At 43.2% G+C, this 15,185-nt stretch overlaps 1 protein-coding gene across 3 annotated transcripts in view; it reads left to right on the top strand.

The window, feature by feature from the left end:
* The window catches only part of CACNA1C (calcium voltage-gated channel subunit alpha1 C), a 646,718-nt gene that overhangs the window by 509,532 nt on the left and 122,001 nt on the right, over positions 1 to 15,185 (top strand). For all 3 annotated transcript variants that reach the window (XM_057319003.1, XM_057319002.1, XM_057319004.1), the window contains exons 14-15: positions 13,778 to 13,985; positions 14,919 to 15,039. In XM_057319003.1, the coding sequence (XP_057174986.1) occupies positions 13,778 to 13,985; positions 14,919 to 15,039 (329 nt within the window). The remainder of the gene's footprint in view (positions 1 to 13,777; positions 13,986 to 14,918; positions 15,040 to 15,185) is intronic.

Below are 15,185 nucleotides of genomic sequence, written 5' to 3'. Positions count from 1 at the left end.
AAGGGTCAAGGGTCAAGTGAGAGAAGGCATTTAAAGAGTTCAGTTCAGTTCAGCCCAGGGACCCTCAAAAGCCAGAGGGTTTATTATTAATCTAACTATTATCACTGTTGTTACTTGGAGGAGGGAGAGGAGGAGCGCTGAGAGCCATCTAAACACATACACAGTCTCTTACTTCTTTTTCTCTCCCATGTTCATACTGCACATCGAGCTCCAAGAGATAGGGCAAAGGGGGTATGGTATGAACTGAACCCAGGAGAACTTTAGAGTCTGGCTGGGGAGATGGAGTTTGGGCTCATGAAACCATTGAAAGAAAATCTAAGACAGAATAAAATGAGCCGGCAAATGTTGGGATGCAGGGAATACATGGTATGGGAAGTCAGGAACAGGAGAGTCCCTGGGGAAGATTTAATGTCACAGATGGACTCCGAGGACACACAGAATTTAAACCCACAAGTGTAACGCTCCTAAGCAAACACCTCTCTTCCCCTCGCACCAGAAAAAGCTCTTTCTGAGTGCCCTGAATATCTTGGCATTACAGAAAATCCTCGGTTTGTAGTAAAAGTAGTAGAAATATAGTAACAATTATTGTTAACATGCATCAGGATTTACTCTGTGCAAATAGTGTGGCCCGACTGCTTTCATTTGATTTACCCTCACAATTAATTACCTGTAAGAGAGAGTCACAGCAGGGCACCATTATCATTATTCCCATTTTACAGATGAGAAAACTGTGATTTAGAGACTTCAGTCACTTGCCCAGGCCACACAAAGTGCTCAGGAGTGAAGCCAGGATTAAATAGGAAGTCTGTCCGTCTGACCTCAGGTTTCGTGCTCCTAACCATGATGGTGAACTGTGGAGTTGACCACTAAACTGTCTTGCCGTCTCTGTCCCAGAGACTCAACTTAAAGGATTTTTACAAGTTGATGCTTGGTGTTATTCACTGATCCTACTTGTTCTTCCTTGGGTCTGGTAAAAGCTATTTTTAACTTGGAGTTTTCAGAGCCTCCTAAATAATTCTCAAAAGTCTGTGTGTTTGGGGGTTTGTTTTTGCTTTTGTTTTTTAGATTCCTATAGAAAAGAATTCTTGTTCCTAGATATTGTCATAGTGTCTTGAAGATATTTGACAGTCATTCTATTTTTAATCAATAATTTATCTATTTCTAAGCTAAAACTATTGCTAAGAAACCATTTTTTTAAAAATCTTTGTGGAGAGCTTCCTGTAGTCCCTCCATGAGAAAGATTGGTGATATTTTCAGATCTCTATAAAGTCTATAAACGGAATAATTTAATTATCTAATTGGAAGTTACTTTGGCAAAGGCCATCATCTTCCTGTTTGCAAGCCTCCAACCCCTCTGGGGGCTTTTGGAAAACAACATAGAGACTATAACTATGTGGGGAATCCCATCCTCCCTCTAACCTTGTCTCCAATATACTCCAGTGACCAAGAAATGCCTAAAATATGGGCTGGGAGTGGACATCATGGTCTCTAGAGATTGGTGATCTGTGCATGGTTCTGCCATCAAGCAAACATATTTCTCGCTCATCTTTTAAAACCTCATGGAGAATACTTTGTAAATATCTCATCACTTGCATGTTGAAGAAGCATTTTTTACAATGCATTCTGAACCAGTAATTGTGATTCTCAAACTCAGTTGAACTTATTAAGAGAGCTCATGAAGGATTCCCACCTCTAGAGATTTTGACCAGCAACTTCTAGTGAGTTCCATGCTGGTAGTCCAGTGACCTCACTTTGAGAAACACTGGCCTAATTTCCTGGTGCTGTCCTTTGTCCACTTCCCTGTCTTAAAATATGGACCTTCATATACCATTGGAAACCTTGATTCTTTCATCTACACTCTCTACTGTAGCCCCCAACCGTGTTAAGGTCATATTTTTAATAGTTCTTGACTGGAAAAACATAGAATGATGATAAAGAACTGTGAATTCAGCAAAGTTTTTAAATTATTTGAATTTTATTAGTTCTTATACACCTATGCACATTTGAAAAGTGGTAATGTACACTCAAGACAGGCTATTTACTTAGAGTGCTGTAATGCATGGTGTATCCGTGGATTCATGGATCCCTTTCTATAATTCCAAGTTTCCCTTCCCTCACCCAGGATCTACAGTCTGAGTTTGGAATACTGACCTAGACCAAGAGTCCTCCACAATGATGTCAAGACACAATGGTATGTCCAGAGCAACCGAGCAGTGTGTAGCAAGTAATTTGTTATTATAGGAGCTGAAATACCAAAGTTTATGAACAGTTTCTTTTCCAAAAAAATAAATTCAAAAAAATTCAATACTGTTCCTGTGATGCCCTCACTCTTGGTCATTTGCATTCCCAAGTACTTTTATGAATGGGCAAGAATGGGCTGGACTTACCACTCTTCATGCTGCCTGAAGTCTTCGGTATATGACAAGTATGAATATGGTATATGATGAAAATGAATTATTGGCATGCTTATTTTTTTAGTGTTTTGTCAAAATCTGAGAATGCTTTAGCGAGTATACTGTGCATATGAATATGATCCATCCTATATGTCTCATTAAAAAAAAAGACTGGGAACCCTGCACTGGACTGTAAATCAGTTGATTCCTGAGTGTTAATAATATTAGGAGTGGTAAATTATGGATTAGAGAAGGCAAGATTCTCGTCTCAGTGAGAACAGAGAGGCATCCACGTGGCCAAAATCTTTGTCAAATTTGGGTACATTACCCATGCCAGTGGGCCTTCCAGCCATGTCATAGATTGGGTTCTTTCTCCTGTTTTGAGGTTTTACAGGGCTCTTCAATGTTGCCCGTTTTTAATATCAAGTATGTCTACTCTTTGTCAGCCCAGTCAGACTTATCATTCTACAGGGAGGAAGAAAGACCTCGGTTAGACTAAATCTGGACGTGATTCCAATTTACTAATCACACCTCATTTTTTATACAGTTGGTTTTTAAAGGCACTGAAATCCCTCCAGCCCTTGCTGTTTTCTCTCTTAAACCTTAAATCCCTTTCTTTCGCCTACTGCTCCTCCCCTGTGGCTCCCTTCCCAGGCCCTAAAATGTGAGTTTGGGCTGACTCAGCACAGACAGCTTTACTGGTGAATCATGATCACATATGGGCTCCATAACGCCCCAAGGTGAGAGCCTTTTGCAAATTCTCCAGGCTCTAAATGTCTCCATTTCAATTGCCAGAGTCTGGCCGTGAGTATCAGATCCAACCCTACACCAGCCCCACCCTCCCCACTCCAGCTCTCCTCTTCTTAGGGCACCATGGAAGCTCTGAGCTCCTTAAGGACCATTATTAAAGAGATATGTTTGGCATCTGCCCAGTTTCCAGGCCAGGGTCTATGGAGAAGGCAGCTCAGACTCAAGAGCCTGCTCCCTGACGTCAGCATGAAGGGTGGTTATTCTCTGGGATGGTGACTGGCTGGTATCATCTACTGGGGATTAAGAAGACACAGGTGAGGATGACTTGAATGTTCTCCCTCCCTAACCCTGACACATCTGATGCAAGGGCTCACTAGCAGAACTGAGCAGCTCTGTGGTCCAGGAGCTCAGGGGAGCACAATCCCAAGGCAATCCGAAGGTCAAGACCAGACAGCCGTGCCAGCCTGACCAGGTTACAATCCCCCCAGTAGGTTCCTTTCTCAATGTGACCAAGACCTCTGATGCAAACAGAGAAGATGAGACCTTTGAACTTGTTATCCAAGGCAGGGTTTGACTCTAAAGTAAAACACATAAAATGTGAATTCTCCTAGAATGGAGGGAACAGAGGTAGGTATCAGGCGGAACTAAATTGGTAAATTTGGCCTTGGGCCCCTGGCTGTCCGAGACCCTGACCATAATATTATAGAATTCTCTGTTTGACTCTTCCTGGACCCACATATGCCTAGTTCTGCCTTCCATCACACTAAACCCTCCAAGTTCTACTGTGTCTTACAGAACCAGGGGCCAACTTTGCTGAAGGACTAGTCCTTGCATGCCCACCTTGGATACCTGTGTAGCTGGCACAGGGAGAGATGAGGGCAAAACTGAGCTTCTTTCCTGAGTGCACCTTCTGTGCTTCCCTCAGTGAACTTACCTGATCTGCATTCCTCCTCCCTGCCTTAGGAACGCTGTATAGAAGTCTCATGTTGCACAGATTTGCCACAGGAAATTTGCTTTATAGATTCTCTATCAACAATAGATCACTGCCACCAACACTGAAAGGAGTTTTGTGGTTTTTGGGGGGTGGGGTGGGGGGTTACCCCTCAGGACAAGAAGAGTTGGGACAGTTATAATTTAGTTATGAACCTCTCTGTAACAGAGAGGAAGTGGGGTGAAGCATTTACAAAGCACCCTAAAGCTATTGGTACTGTTATTATGAAGATCTTTTATTTATAGCAAGCTCAGTGATCTGCTCCATACCTAGAATGTAAAGGACCTGGCCCTGAGCTATTTGAAGCAAAGGTTCACAGGATGAAATTTCCAGCTCAAGCAAGGCTCAGGTCACTTTCTGTCATTGAAGATGCAGGAGAAGTCCACGGGGCCCAAACAGTCTTAGTGCAGGAAGAATGAGGGAGATACAGTACGCCTGCACAGATGGTGGTCATTTAAGCCAAGAGAGACAGAGGGGAAAGGTGACAAAAGTGAAGCCATAGTCAACAAGTTAGAGAATAAGAAAACTCTCACAGGCCCCCTACTTAAGGAGAGAACAGTGGGCTGGTTTGGATGGGGGATGAGGAGGGCAAGGACACACTTTGGAGAGAATGATTCAGAGCCACAGGAGAATTGAAAAGTTGACCTCAAGGATGACCGTGGCCAGTGGAGTGTCAGGGAATGGTGGGGTGGGGGGAGGGGGTTCTCGGAAGTTGGGCATGTGCATCTGGGCCTGCGAATCCCCAAATACAGAATGGAGACCTCTGTGGATGTGGATGCCTGTGTACGCTGTTCGGAAGACAAGTACTTCATTTTCCTGTTTCTCTAAGAGGCCCAAGACATTACTTTGTTGTGCTGCTGCTCGCTTTCCTCCAAAGCTCGCTCTTTTTTGTCTGTGTGTGAATGTATGTGCTTCATGTTTTTAGTTGATGAGGATAAAAGCCTCAGTTGATTGCTAATATGTGGTTAACCCTTTTAGTTTTTATGTTTCATAGCTAATATATCTAAAAAGGAGAGTGTTTCTGGGACCTGAGGCATCATCTGATCTTCCTGCCGTAGCGCTAACAGCCTCCCAGAATCAGACTGACAGTAAGGAGGAGAGAGCTTCAGGAGCTGCAAGGCTGCCAGCATTTCATTCCAATGCTATTTCATGTCACCCTGTCCAGAGGCTGCCACCTGTCACATACAAATCTCATTGATATCAGTGGTAATGAGGCCCCTACCCTATCTCCCGCTATCAGCCAAGGCATGCCAGGCTCCAAAATCTAGCTCTTCTCTGAACCCTAATAGTGTTCTTTGCCACAACATCAGGACAACAATCCCTTTGTCTCAGTCCTTTAGAGAGCACATAAAACATCTCCAACCATGTGCACATTAGGGGTGGACACCTTCTGTTCAACAAGCTGTATGCCCCTCATCATGCCAGGCCACTGGCACCAGCTCTACTCCCTTAATTCTTCTCAAGGAACAGAAAGTCCAAGTGGCAAGCCAACCATGGGACAGACTCTACCTTGCTCCTGCTGAACAGGAAGCAACTGGAAATCAGAGGCAAACAGCATCAACAGCCATTTGTTTCTTCGTCTTCACTGTGTCGTAACTGCGTGACTGGTCCTCAATGCTATCTTTTCAGCCTGGGTGTTTTTCATGAGAAGGGTAGGCTGATATCCATGTACCTGCTTGCAATTTGTCTCTTAAAGGCTGGTTCAAGCCCTTGAACCCACAGCCATTGGTTTTGAGCCACTGGCATGGGAGTCCTTCCATAAGGGAGACACATGCCCAGAGCTCTTTGGGAAATCCTAGCACAAGAGTCTCAAAGCCATAGCAACCCTGTTTTCTGTAGAGCAATTGAGACATAATCACTTTCTTTTTTTTGTTGAGGTATAATTGACATATAACATTATATTAGTTTCAGGTCTGCATAATGATTCACTATTTGTGTACATCACACCGTGATCACCACAATAAATCTAGTTAACATCCATCACCATATATAATTCCAAATTTGTGTATCTGTGTGTGATGAGTACTTTGAAGATTTACTCTTGGCAGCTTTCAAATATGCAGCACAGTATTATTAACTATAGTCACCATGCTGTACCTGACATCCCCAGGACTTATTTATAACTGGAAGTTTCTACCTTTTGACCCCCTTCACCCATTTTGCACACACGCCCACCCCCCTGCCTCTGGCAACCATCTGTCTATTCCTTCAGTACATAATAGTTTGACTTAGGCAGTGGTAACTGTGCCTAAGAATTTAGGGAAGCTATAGGAAAAGAACTGATGTGGAAGACGTGCAAAGTATGTTTGACTTCAGTACGTGTGTGAGAGGTCCCACCACCATCCCACCCCTGCTCCCACCTCACACACACAGAAGTGTCTGGGTAACCCATGTCCCCTTGCTTTTCCCTCCAGTACATACAAAAATGTCACATTCATGGTAAGATTCGTTCATTCAACAAAATAGTCATTGATTACTTCCTTGGAAGAGGCACTACTCGAAGCACTAAGGATATGAACAAAGCAGGCAAACTCCCTGCTCGCATGAACCTTACATTCTGGTGGCAAGTGGTGATGAGTATATTAAAAGCAGGAATAGGAGATAGAATGTGGCCAGGGGGACCGCTGTGATGAGGGGACATTTGAGCAGAACACTGCAGGCCTGAAGAAGCAAGCCACGCAGAGTTCTGGGGGACATCTCCGCAGACAGCAGAGAAGTGAGGACCAGAGGAAGAGTATGCATGGAGGCTGAGGGGACAGTTGAGGACCGGTGGGCTGAAGCAAAAGGGGGAGGGAAAGCGGGAGGAGATGAGGTCATGGAGGCAGGAGAAGCTGATCCTGCGTGATCTGTTAAGCCTTCCATTGGGAAGATTTGAGGGCTTGAAGCAGCGTTGACTTGGTGTGACTTACAGTTTCAAAGGGGCTCCTGCACAGGGGTGTGGAGTACATAGATGATTGTGTGCCTCCCACCACATGGCATCGGAAATACGTAATAGAAGCTTATCTCATTATTGGTGATTCTAAGTGTAGAGACTTGGTTAAGGGGATGCCTGCCAGATTTCTCCACTGTTAAGGTACCCTTTCTCTTTGTGATTAAAAAGTAACCTATGGAGTGATACTTTGAGAGTGTATGAACACCCTACTGGCCAATAACCTTTCACCTGATGGTTTTAGCGTCTGTAATGATCTTCACCTGAATTAGTTGCTGCTACAGAAGGATGATCTTCTAATTCGATCATTCATCATTCATTCCTTCATATTATCCATTTGACATATTCTATAAAGGAAACCTCGTCCTTCTTTTTTTAAATATCTGTGGATTTAGATTGTTTTTTCTCTTTTTTTTTAAGATTTTATTTATTTATTTGACAGATATAGAGACAGCCAGCGAGAGAGGGAACACAAGCAGGGGGAGTGGGAGAGGAAGAAGCAGGCTTATAGCGGAGGAGCCTGATGTGGGGCTCGATCCCATAACGCCGGGATCACGCCCTGAGCCGAAGGCAGACGCTTAACCGCTGTGCCACCCAGGCGCCCCTAGATTGTTTTTTCAATGTGTTATAATTCATTACTCTCAATTGAAAAAAAAAGTATGGTGCATTTGAGGGCTTTTCACCTTAGATGTATGTGACATGGAGAAGGGCTGCAGGGAGCAAGTGTCAGAGCAGGGCAACTTGTCAGGAGGCAGAAATCAAGCTGGGAGGTTACTGGCTTGGCTGGTGACAGAGTTGTGGGAAGTGGCCAGACTCAGGCTTCGCTTGGAACGTGGGGATACAGAGCTTGCTGATGTTGGGGGTTGGGGTATGAGAGAGATGTGAAGGGTAACTGCACGGGTTGTGTCTTGAGCCACAAACTGCAGTTGTCACTTACTAAGGGAGATGATGGGGTAGGAGTTCTGTCATTCCACAAGTCTCACATTGTGAGCCCACCACTGGTTGACCAAGAGAAGTGCAGACTTTCCTTGGATAACTTGAGGGACATGAGGAACCATGAGAAGAGTCCTCACTTTTAGTCAAACGGTCTGCCCCATGGCTGGCCCCTCTGACCATTATAGCCGTCACCTCTGCTCCACGAGTCGGCCCCTCTAGGTCACTCACTATCTGCCATCTTTCGTGCCCAACATTTCCAAAGAGTTCTCCTCCACTGGATGACTCATTTTGTTTCTCTACTACAGCCTCCATATTCCCAGAACCCTGGACACTCTGAGGGACTTCTCCCACATCCGCTTCCCTCTCTACTTCCTGGCTGCTCTGTCCAGTCTGGGACCTCCCTGTCTGGCTCCCCATAGGGTGCCTGTGGCTGTCAGACACCTCTGAACCTCAGCTGTGAGCCTGGTTCGAGTTATTTCCCTCATGTCCATGCACCTCATGAAAATTAAGACTTCAACCTTCTATGGCCATAAAGACTTCTCCAGAATATTCCGTGACAGTTGAACACACAGAAGATCTCTAAGGGGCTCTGTGACCTTAATCCATATGCAGACACTCTCCCCTCTGATAGAGCTGGAAATTCTCATTATAAATATGCTCTAAAGTTACTGGTTCCTAAACACCAGTCTACCAACAAGTGTTGGAGTTGTTGTGTGAGAATCACTCAAGCCCCAGCGCCAGAGATTATGATTTCATGGTTCCAGGGTGAGGCCTAGGAATTGGTATTTGGAAAATGAACAAACTCCTCAGCAGTTTCCTCTCCAGCCAGGTGTGGGAACACTGCTTTAAATGTCAGAGGGGCAGGTATTCTAGCCCCGGAGAGGTTCTCTTTTTGCTTTAAGCAGAACAAATACGAAAAATGTCCTCGGTATTTTGATCGGGATAGCATTGGAAGTGTAGATTGCTCTGGGTAGCATGGACATTTTAACTATGTTAATTCTTCCGATCCATGAGCATGGAATATTTTTCCATCTTTTTGTGTCTTCTTCAATGTCCTTCAAGAGTGATTTATAGTTTCTAGAATATAGATCCTTTACGTCTCTGATTAAGTTAATTCCAAGGTAACGTATGGTTTTTGGTGCTATTGTAAATGGGATGGATTCCCTAATTTCTCTTTCTTCAGTCTCATTTTTCGTGTATAGAAATGCAACTGATTTCTGAGCATTGATTTTGTATCCTGCCACATTACTGAATTGCTCTATAACTTCTAATAGTTCTGGAGTGGATTCTTTTGGGTTTTCCATATAGAGTATCATGTCATCTGCGAAGAGAGACAGTTTGACTTCTTCTTTGCCGATTTGGGTACATTTTATCCCTTTTTGTTGCCTGATTGCTGTTGCAAGGACTTCTAGTACTACGTTGAATAATAATGGAGAGAGTGGGCATCCTTGTCGTGTTCCTGATCTTAAGGGAAAGGCTTCTAGCTTTTCCCCATTGAGAATGATATTTGCTGTAGGCTTTTCATAGATGGTTTTTATGAGATTGAGGAATGTACCCTCTATCCCTACACTCTGAAGGGTTTTAATCAGGAAAGGATGCTGTATTTTGTCAAATGCTTTTTCTGCATCTATTGAGAGAATCATATGATTTTTGGCTTTTTCCTTCTGGATAAAAATCTATGACACTGATAGATTTGCGAATGTTGAACCACCCTTGCATCCCAGGGATGAATCCCACTTGGTCATGATGGATAATCCTTTTAATGTACTGTTGGATTCTATTAGCCAGGATCTTGTTGAGAATTTTGGTGTCCATATTCATTAGGGAAATCGGTCTGTAATTCTCCTTTTTGATGGGATCTTTGCCTGGTTTGGGGATCAAGGTAATATTGGCCTCATAGAATGAGTTTGGTAGCTTTCCTTCTGTTTCTATTTTTTGAAATAGCTTTAGGAGAATGAAGCATGAGATACTAAGGACTTTGAGAAACAAACTGAGGGCTTCAGAGGGGAGGGGGGTGGGGGAATAGGATAAACCGGTGATGGGTAGTAAGGAGGGCACATATTGCATGGTGCACTGGGTGTTATACGCAACTAATGAATCATCGAACTTTACATAAAAAACCAGGGATGTACTGTATGGTGACTAACATAATATAATAAAAAAACATTAAAAAAAATAAGCAGAACAAATATGACAACCTCTAACCTACGGGGTGCCTCACATCCTGGGTGAAGACAAAGATGGAGAGAAAAGAAGAAAAAACTTCTGGTCTCTGTCCTCAAGAACTCAGAGCCTATTTGGGTGAAATGAGACTGTCACAAATGAAAAGCACTGAAGAGCATTAATAGAATGGATACAAATAAACTTATATTAATATTCTGCAAACAGAGGAAGTGTGGCTGTCAGGCAAAATAGAGGTAGAGAAAGGCTGAATTTGTGAAGGAGAAAGGAGCATTAAAGATGCCAGGCTGGGAAGAAGTTCACGTTTACATCCAAACTGTTGGCCCATCTGCTTCTTTCAACTAATATGGAACCATTCTCTGGAGAGAAGTACCAAGGCTGGGGGTACAGCTGTGAGGCTATAATGGGAGTGGTTTGCATGTCACCTTTTTAAGCAGCAAAAACAATTCACTGTACATATTGGTAATAAGCTAGGAATGCCTGAAGTGGAGGAAACCAAGATAGTGACCTGGAAGGCAGACAGGCCAAAGGTGGAGCTAAGCAAGAGAGATTTCTGTTGTCACACCTGCTCCAGTTAGAGGCTGTGTTCCTTTTGCTACAGTGTATTTCCTTACCTTGACTGACCCAAGCCACATTCAGCGTCCATGAGCAGCCCATACCTCCCCCCTTTTCCAAGAGGAAGGCATTTTCCCTAGGCTATAATGGAGAACCTCTGTATTTACAGTGGAGAGAGGTCTGTGACTATTAGGACTGGGGGCCTCCTCTCCAAAGCACCCCACCAATGGCCCATCTCTGCCCGGGGAAGACCTCTCTACCTTACTCACAGACTCCCACCCTGTGGGTGAGATAGGTTTCCTGTAACCCAGGATTTCCCAGACTTGCCTACTTATAAGAACCATCTGGGATGCTTGTTAAAAATACAGATTTCTGAAAAAAAACAAACTGAGGGCTTCAGAGGGGTGGGGGTGGGGGAATGGGATAGGCTGGTGATGGGTAGTAAGGAGGGCACGTATTGCATGGTGCTCTGGGTGTTATACGCAACTAATGAATCATCAAACTTCACATCAAAAACCAGGGATGTACTGTATGGTGAATAACATAATATAATAAAAATATTATTATGGAAAAAAATACAGATTTCTGGGCTCCAAACTACAACAATTGAATCAGAATCTCCAGAAGAGAGGCTTTATAAAAAAAAAACAATTCTTTGGACAGCAGGGTAAATCTGGGAAACGTCACTAAGCCTTGTACCCTCTCTTACCCATGGGTGACCAGCTGCTGCCTGGGCTGAGGACAGCATTCTTGGGGGAAAAAGATTGTAATGTGTTTTTCTGTCTAAAGACCAATAGTGATAACAGTAATTACTAACCTTTATCAACTGTGTGTCAGGCTGTATACTAGGGTATTTTTTTAAGAGGAAGAATTATATTTTTTTTCAGTTTTATTGAGAAATAATTGGCCACACATCACTATATAAACTTAAGGCATGCAACATGATGGTTTGATTTATATTTATTATGAAATGATTGCCACAATAGGTTCTCATATAAATACAATATATATTGTCTTATATAAATAAGATTGTCTTATATAAATACAATATATAAATAAAAGAAAAGGAAAAAAATCCTTCCTTTTGATGAGAACTCTTAAGATCTACTCTGTTAATACCATAGAGCACTGTGAACTATAGTCATCATACTGTACATTACATCATCATGACCTATTAATCTTATAACTGGAAGTTTATACTTTTCAACACTCTCATCCAATTCTCCCTCCTCCCACCCCCTACCTCTGGTAACCACAAATCTGATCTCTTTCTCCATGAGTTAGGTGGGGTTTTTTTTGCTTTTTTGTTTTTGTTTTTAGATTCCACATAGAAGTGAAATCATATGGTATTTGTCTTTCTCTATCTGACTTATTTCTCTTAGCATAATGTCTTCAAGGTCCATCCATGTTGTCATAAATGGTAGGATTTCCTCATTTTTTATGGATGAACAACATTGCAGTGTGTGTGTGTATTATATATACTGCAAGTTCTTTGTCCATTCATCCCTTCGTAGACACTTGGGCTGGCTATTGTAAATAATGCTGCAAAGAACATGGAGGGTGTAGATATCTTTTGAATTATTATTTTCATTTCATTTGAATATATTCCCAGAATTGGAATCATTGGATCATATGGTAGTTGATTTTTTAACTTTTTGAGGAACCTCTATGCTGTTTTCCATAGTGGCTGTACCAATTTACAACCCCACCAATAGCACACCAGGGTTCCCCTTTCTCCACATCCTTGCCAACACTTGTAATCTCTTGTCTTTTTGATGATGGCCATTCTGACAGAGGTAAGGTGATACCTTACTGCAGTTTTAATTTGCGTTTCCCTAATGACTAGTGATGTTGAGCACCTTCTCATGTACTTGATGCCTATTCACGTATCTTCTTTAGAAAAATGTCTACTCAGGTCCTGTGCCACATTGTTTTAAACATTATACTTCTTTTTAAAAAATTGATTGTTTCTCAGACAACACTGAGAAACAAACTGAGGGCTTCAGAGGAGAGGGGGGTGGGGGAATGGGATAGGCCGGTGATGGGTAGTAAGGAGGGCACGTATTGCATGGTGCACTGGGTGTTATACGCAACTAATGAATCATCGAACTTTACATCAAAAACCAGGGATGTACTGTATGGTGACTAACATAATATAATAAAAATATTATTATAAAAAATAAAATAAATAAATAAAAATAAAAAATTGATTGATTGATTTGAGAGAGAGAGAACACATGCACTCAAGGGTGGGGGAGGGAGAGGGACAAGCAGACTGCATACCAAGTGCAGAGCCTGATGCAGGGCTCAATCTCATGACCCCAAGATCATGACCTGAGCTGAAGTCAAGAGTTAGATGCCCAACTGACTGAGCCACCCAGGCACCTCTGTGCCAAATTTTTGAATTGGATTATTTGGGGTTTTGGTTTTTCATTGTTGTTTCGTTTTGTTTTTGCTGTTGAGTTGTCTGAGTTCTTTCTATATTTGGATATCAACCCCTTATCAGATATATGGTTTGCAAATATTTTACTTGTTCCATAGATTGTCTTTTCACCTTGTTGATGATTTCTTTTGCTGACCAGAAGCTTTTTAGTTTGATGTAATTCCACTTGTTTATTCCTTATTTTGTTGCTGGATGGGCTGCTTTTTTTTTGTCTCATGTAATCTTCCCAATAACCTAATGAAGTATGTGCCACTGTTATCTCTATTTTCTCAGAGGCAAACAGAAGGGAAGTTAAGTGACTTGCCCAGCTGCAACTAGCAGCTAGCAACTGGCAGAGCTAGGTTGAAACTCAGGCTTCTGACTTCTGAGCTCCATCTATTCACCATTACACATTACTGATCCTGGGACCCTGAATTAACTAGCTGCACACTCTAATTGTGAGTTTAGCAGCCCAATCCACACCACCATCGCTACCCCAATGAAAGGGGAAAAGAAGGAGTTGTAATTTATCTTAAAATTTCTAGTGGGTGTGTGAATGAGGAGTGATATTAAGGAAAATGTAGAAAAAGGACACTAATCTCCCTCGTTCTTGTCCTCAGGTACTGGAACTCCTTAAGCAACCTGGTGGCATCCTTGCTGAATTCTGTGCGCTCCATTGCCTCCCTACTGCTGCTCCTCTTCCTCTTCATCATCATCTTCTCCCTCCTGGGGATGCAGCTCTTTGGAGGAAAGTTCAACTTTGATGAAATGCAGACCCGGAGGAGCACATTTGATAACTTTCCCCAGTCCCTCCTCACCGTGTTTCAGGTATGGACTCTTCTCTGTTGGGATGATGAGCAGGAGGGTGGTTGAGTGGCAGAGTTGGGGTTGCAAGAGAGAAGGAGCCTTGAAAAGGTGGTGGGAAGCTTCACCCTTGCACTGGGCAACTAAAGCCAGCCTAGATCAGCCATGGACAGCCCATGCGCAGGAGAGTCTTGAGTTCTTTCTGTAGTTCCCCCTACCTTAGTCCCCCATGGAATTCCTCTGTTGGGTGGACCACTGGGGGAAAAAATATAATTGAGTAGTTTAAAAACTCTTGCTTAACCATGGAACCCTTTATTCAAATAAATTCTACATGAACACAAACGGAGGAAAGGAGACTGCTCTTGTTGGGGGACGGGAGGGTAATGAAGCTCTGTCTTTCTTACCCACCATGCTTGTCCCCAGAAAAAATATAGCTAGCTGATCAAATTTGTCATTTCATAGATATTTTGGTGTAGGGTAAAGATAAAGTAGCACTTGCTTAAGTTTCAAAGTAGATTGAGTTACAAGAAAAATAATATGTGGATATGGCCCAAATCTTAAAGATGGCACCCAACGACTAACTCTGGGGAAAGTTGGAATAGCACAGTACTCTCTCAATGAACACAATCACGTTTGTAAAGGACCCCGAGGAATGGCTAACGGCAGCCATCTTGTGCAGTGTATGCAAGTAGAAGGAGATACTTTGACCAGAAAGCCTTTTTTCTTCTCAAATAGTATCATGTCAGGGCCCGTGCACCTTTTCTAAGGATAGCGTCAAACTTGCCCAGGTGTTTAGCTCAGAGCCCCTGGGAGGAGAACTGGGGGCCAAGAGGAGGGAAAGAAGTGGAAAAGAGATTTTAGACAATTTTGCTAACATAGTGGGGCAGGGCAGGGGAGTTTTGGGGTTTGCTGTTGGTCTAACGCTGTGTCCCTTATTGGTGGGAATGTGTCATTCAGATCCTGACCGGGGAGGACTGGAATTCGGTGATGTATGATGGGATCATGGCTTATGGCGGCCCCTCTTTTCCAGGGATGTTAGTCTGTATTTACTTCATCATCCTCTTCATCTGTGGAAACTGTATCCTTTGCTCCTGCCTCCCCGCCCCTGCTGCCCCACCCTCCCTCAGCCTGCAGCACGATGCCAAATACATGTGCCCAGCAGGTCCTGACTTGGGGCTGAAAAGTGTGGCTGCCCACCCACAGGGCCCCCAGGCAAGCAGGGGA

This window comes from Ursus arctos, unplaced genomic scaffold (assembly GCF_023065955.2).
Source record: "Ursus arctos isolate Adak ecotype North America unplaced genomic scaffold, UrsArc2.0 scaffold_26, whole genome shotgun sequence".
Classification (NCBI taxonomy): domain Eukaryota; kingdom Metazoa; phylum Chordata; class Mammalia; order Carnivora; family Ursidae; genus Ursus; species Ursus arctos.
This window is presented reverse-complemented; position numbering and strand designations above follow the sequence as displayed.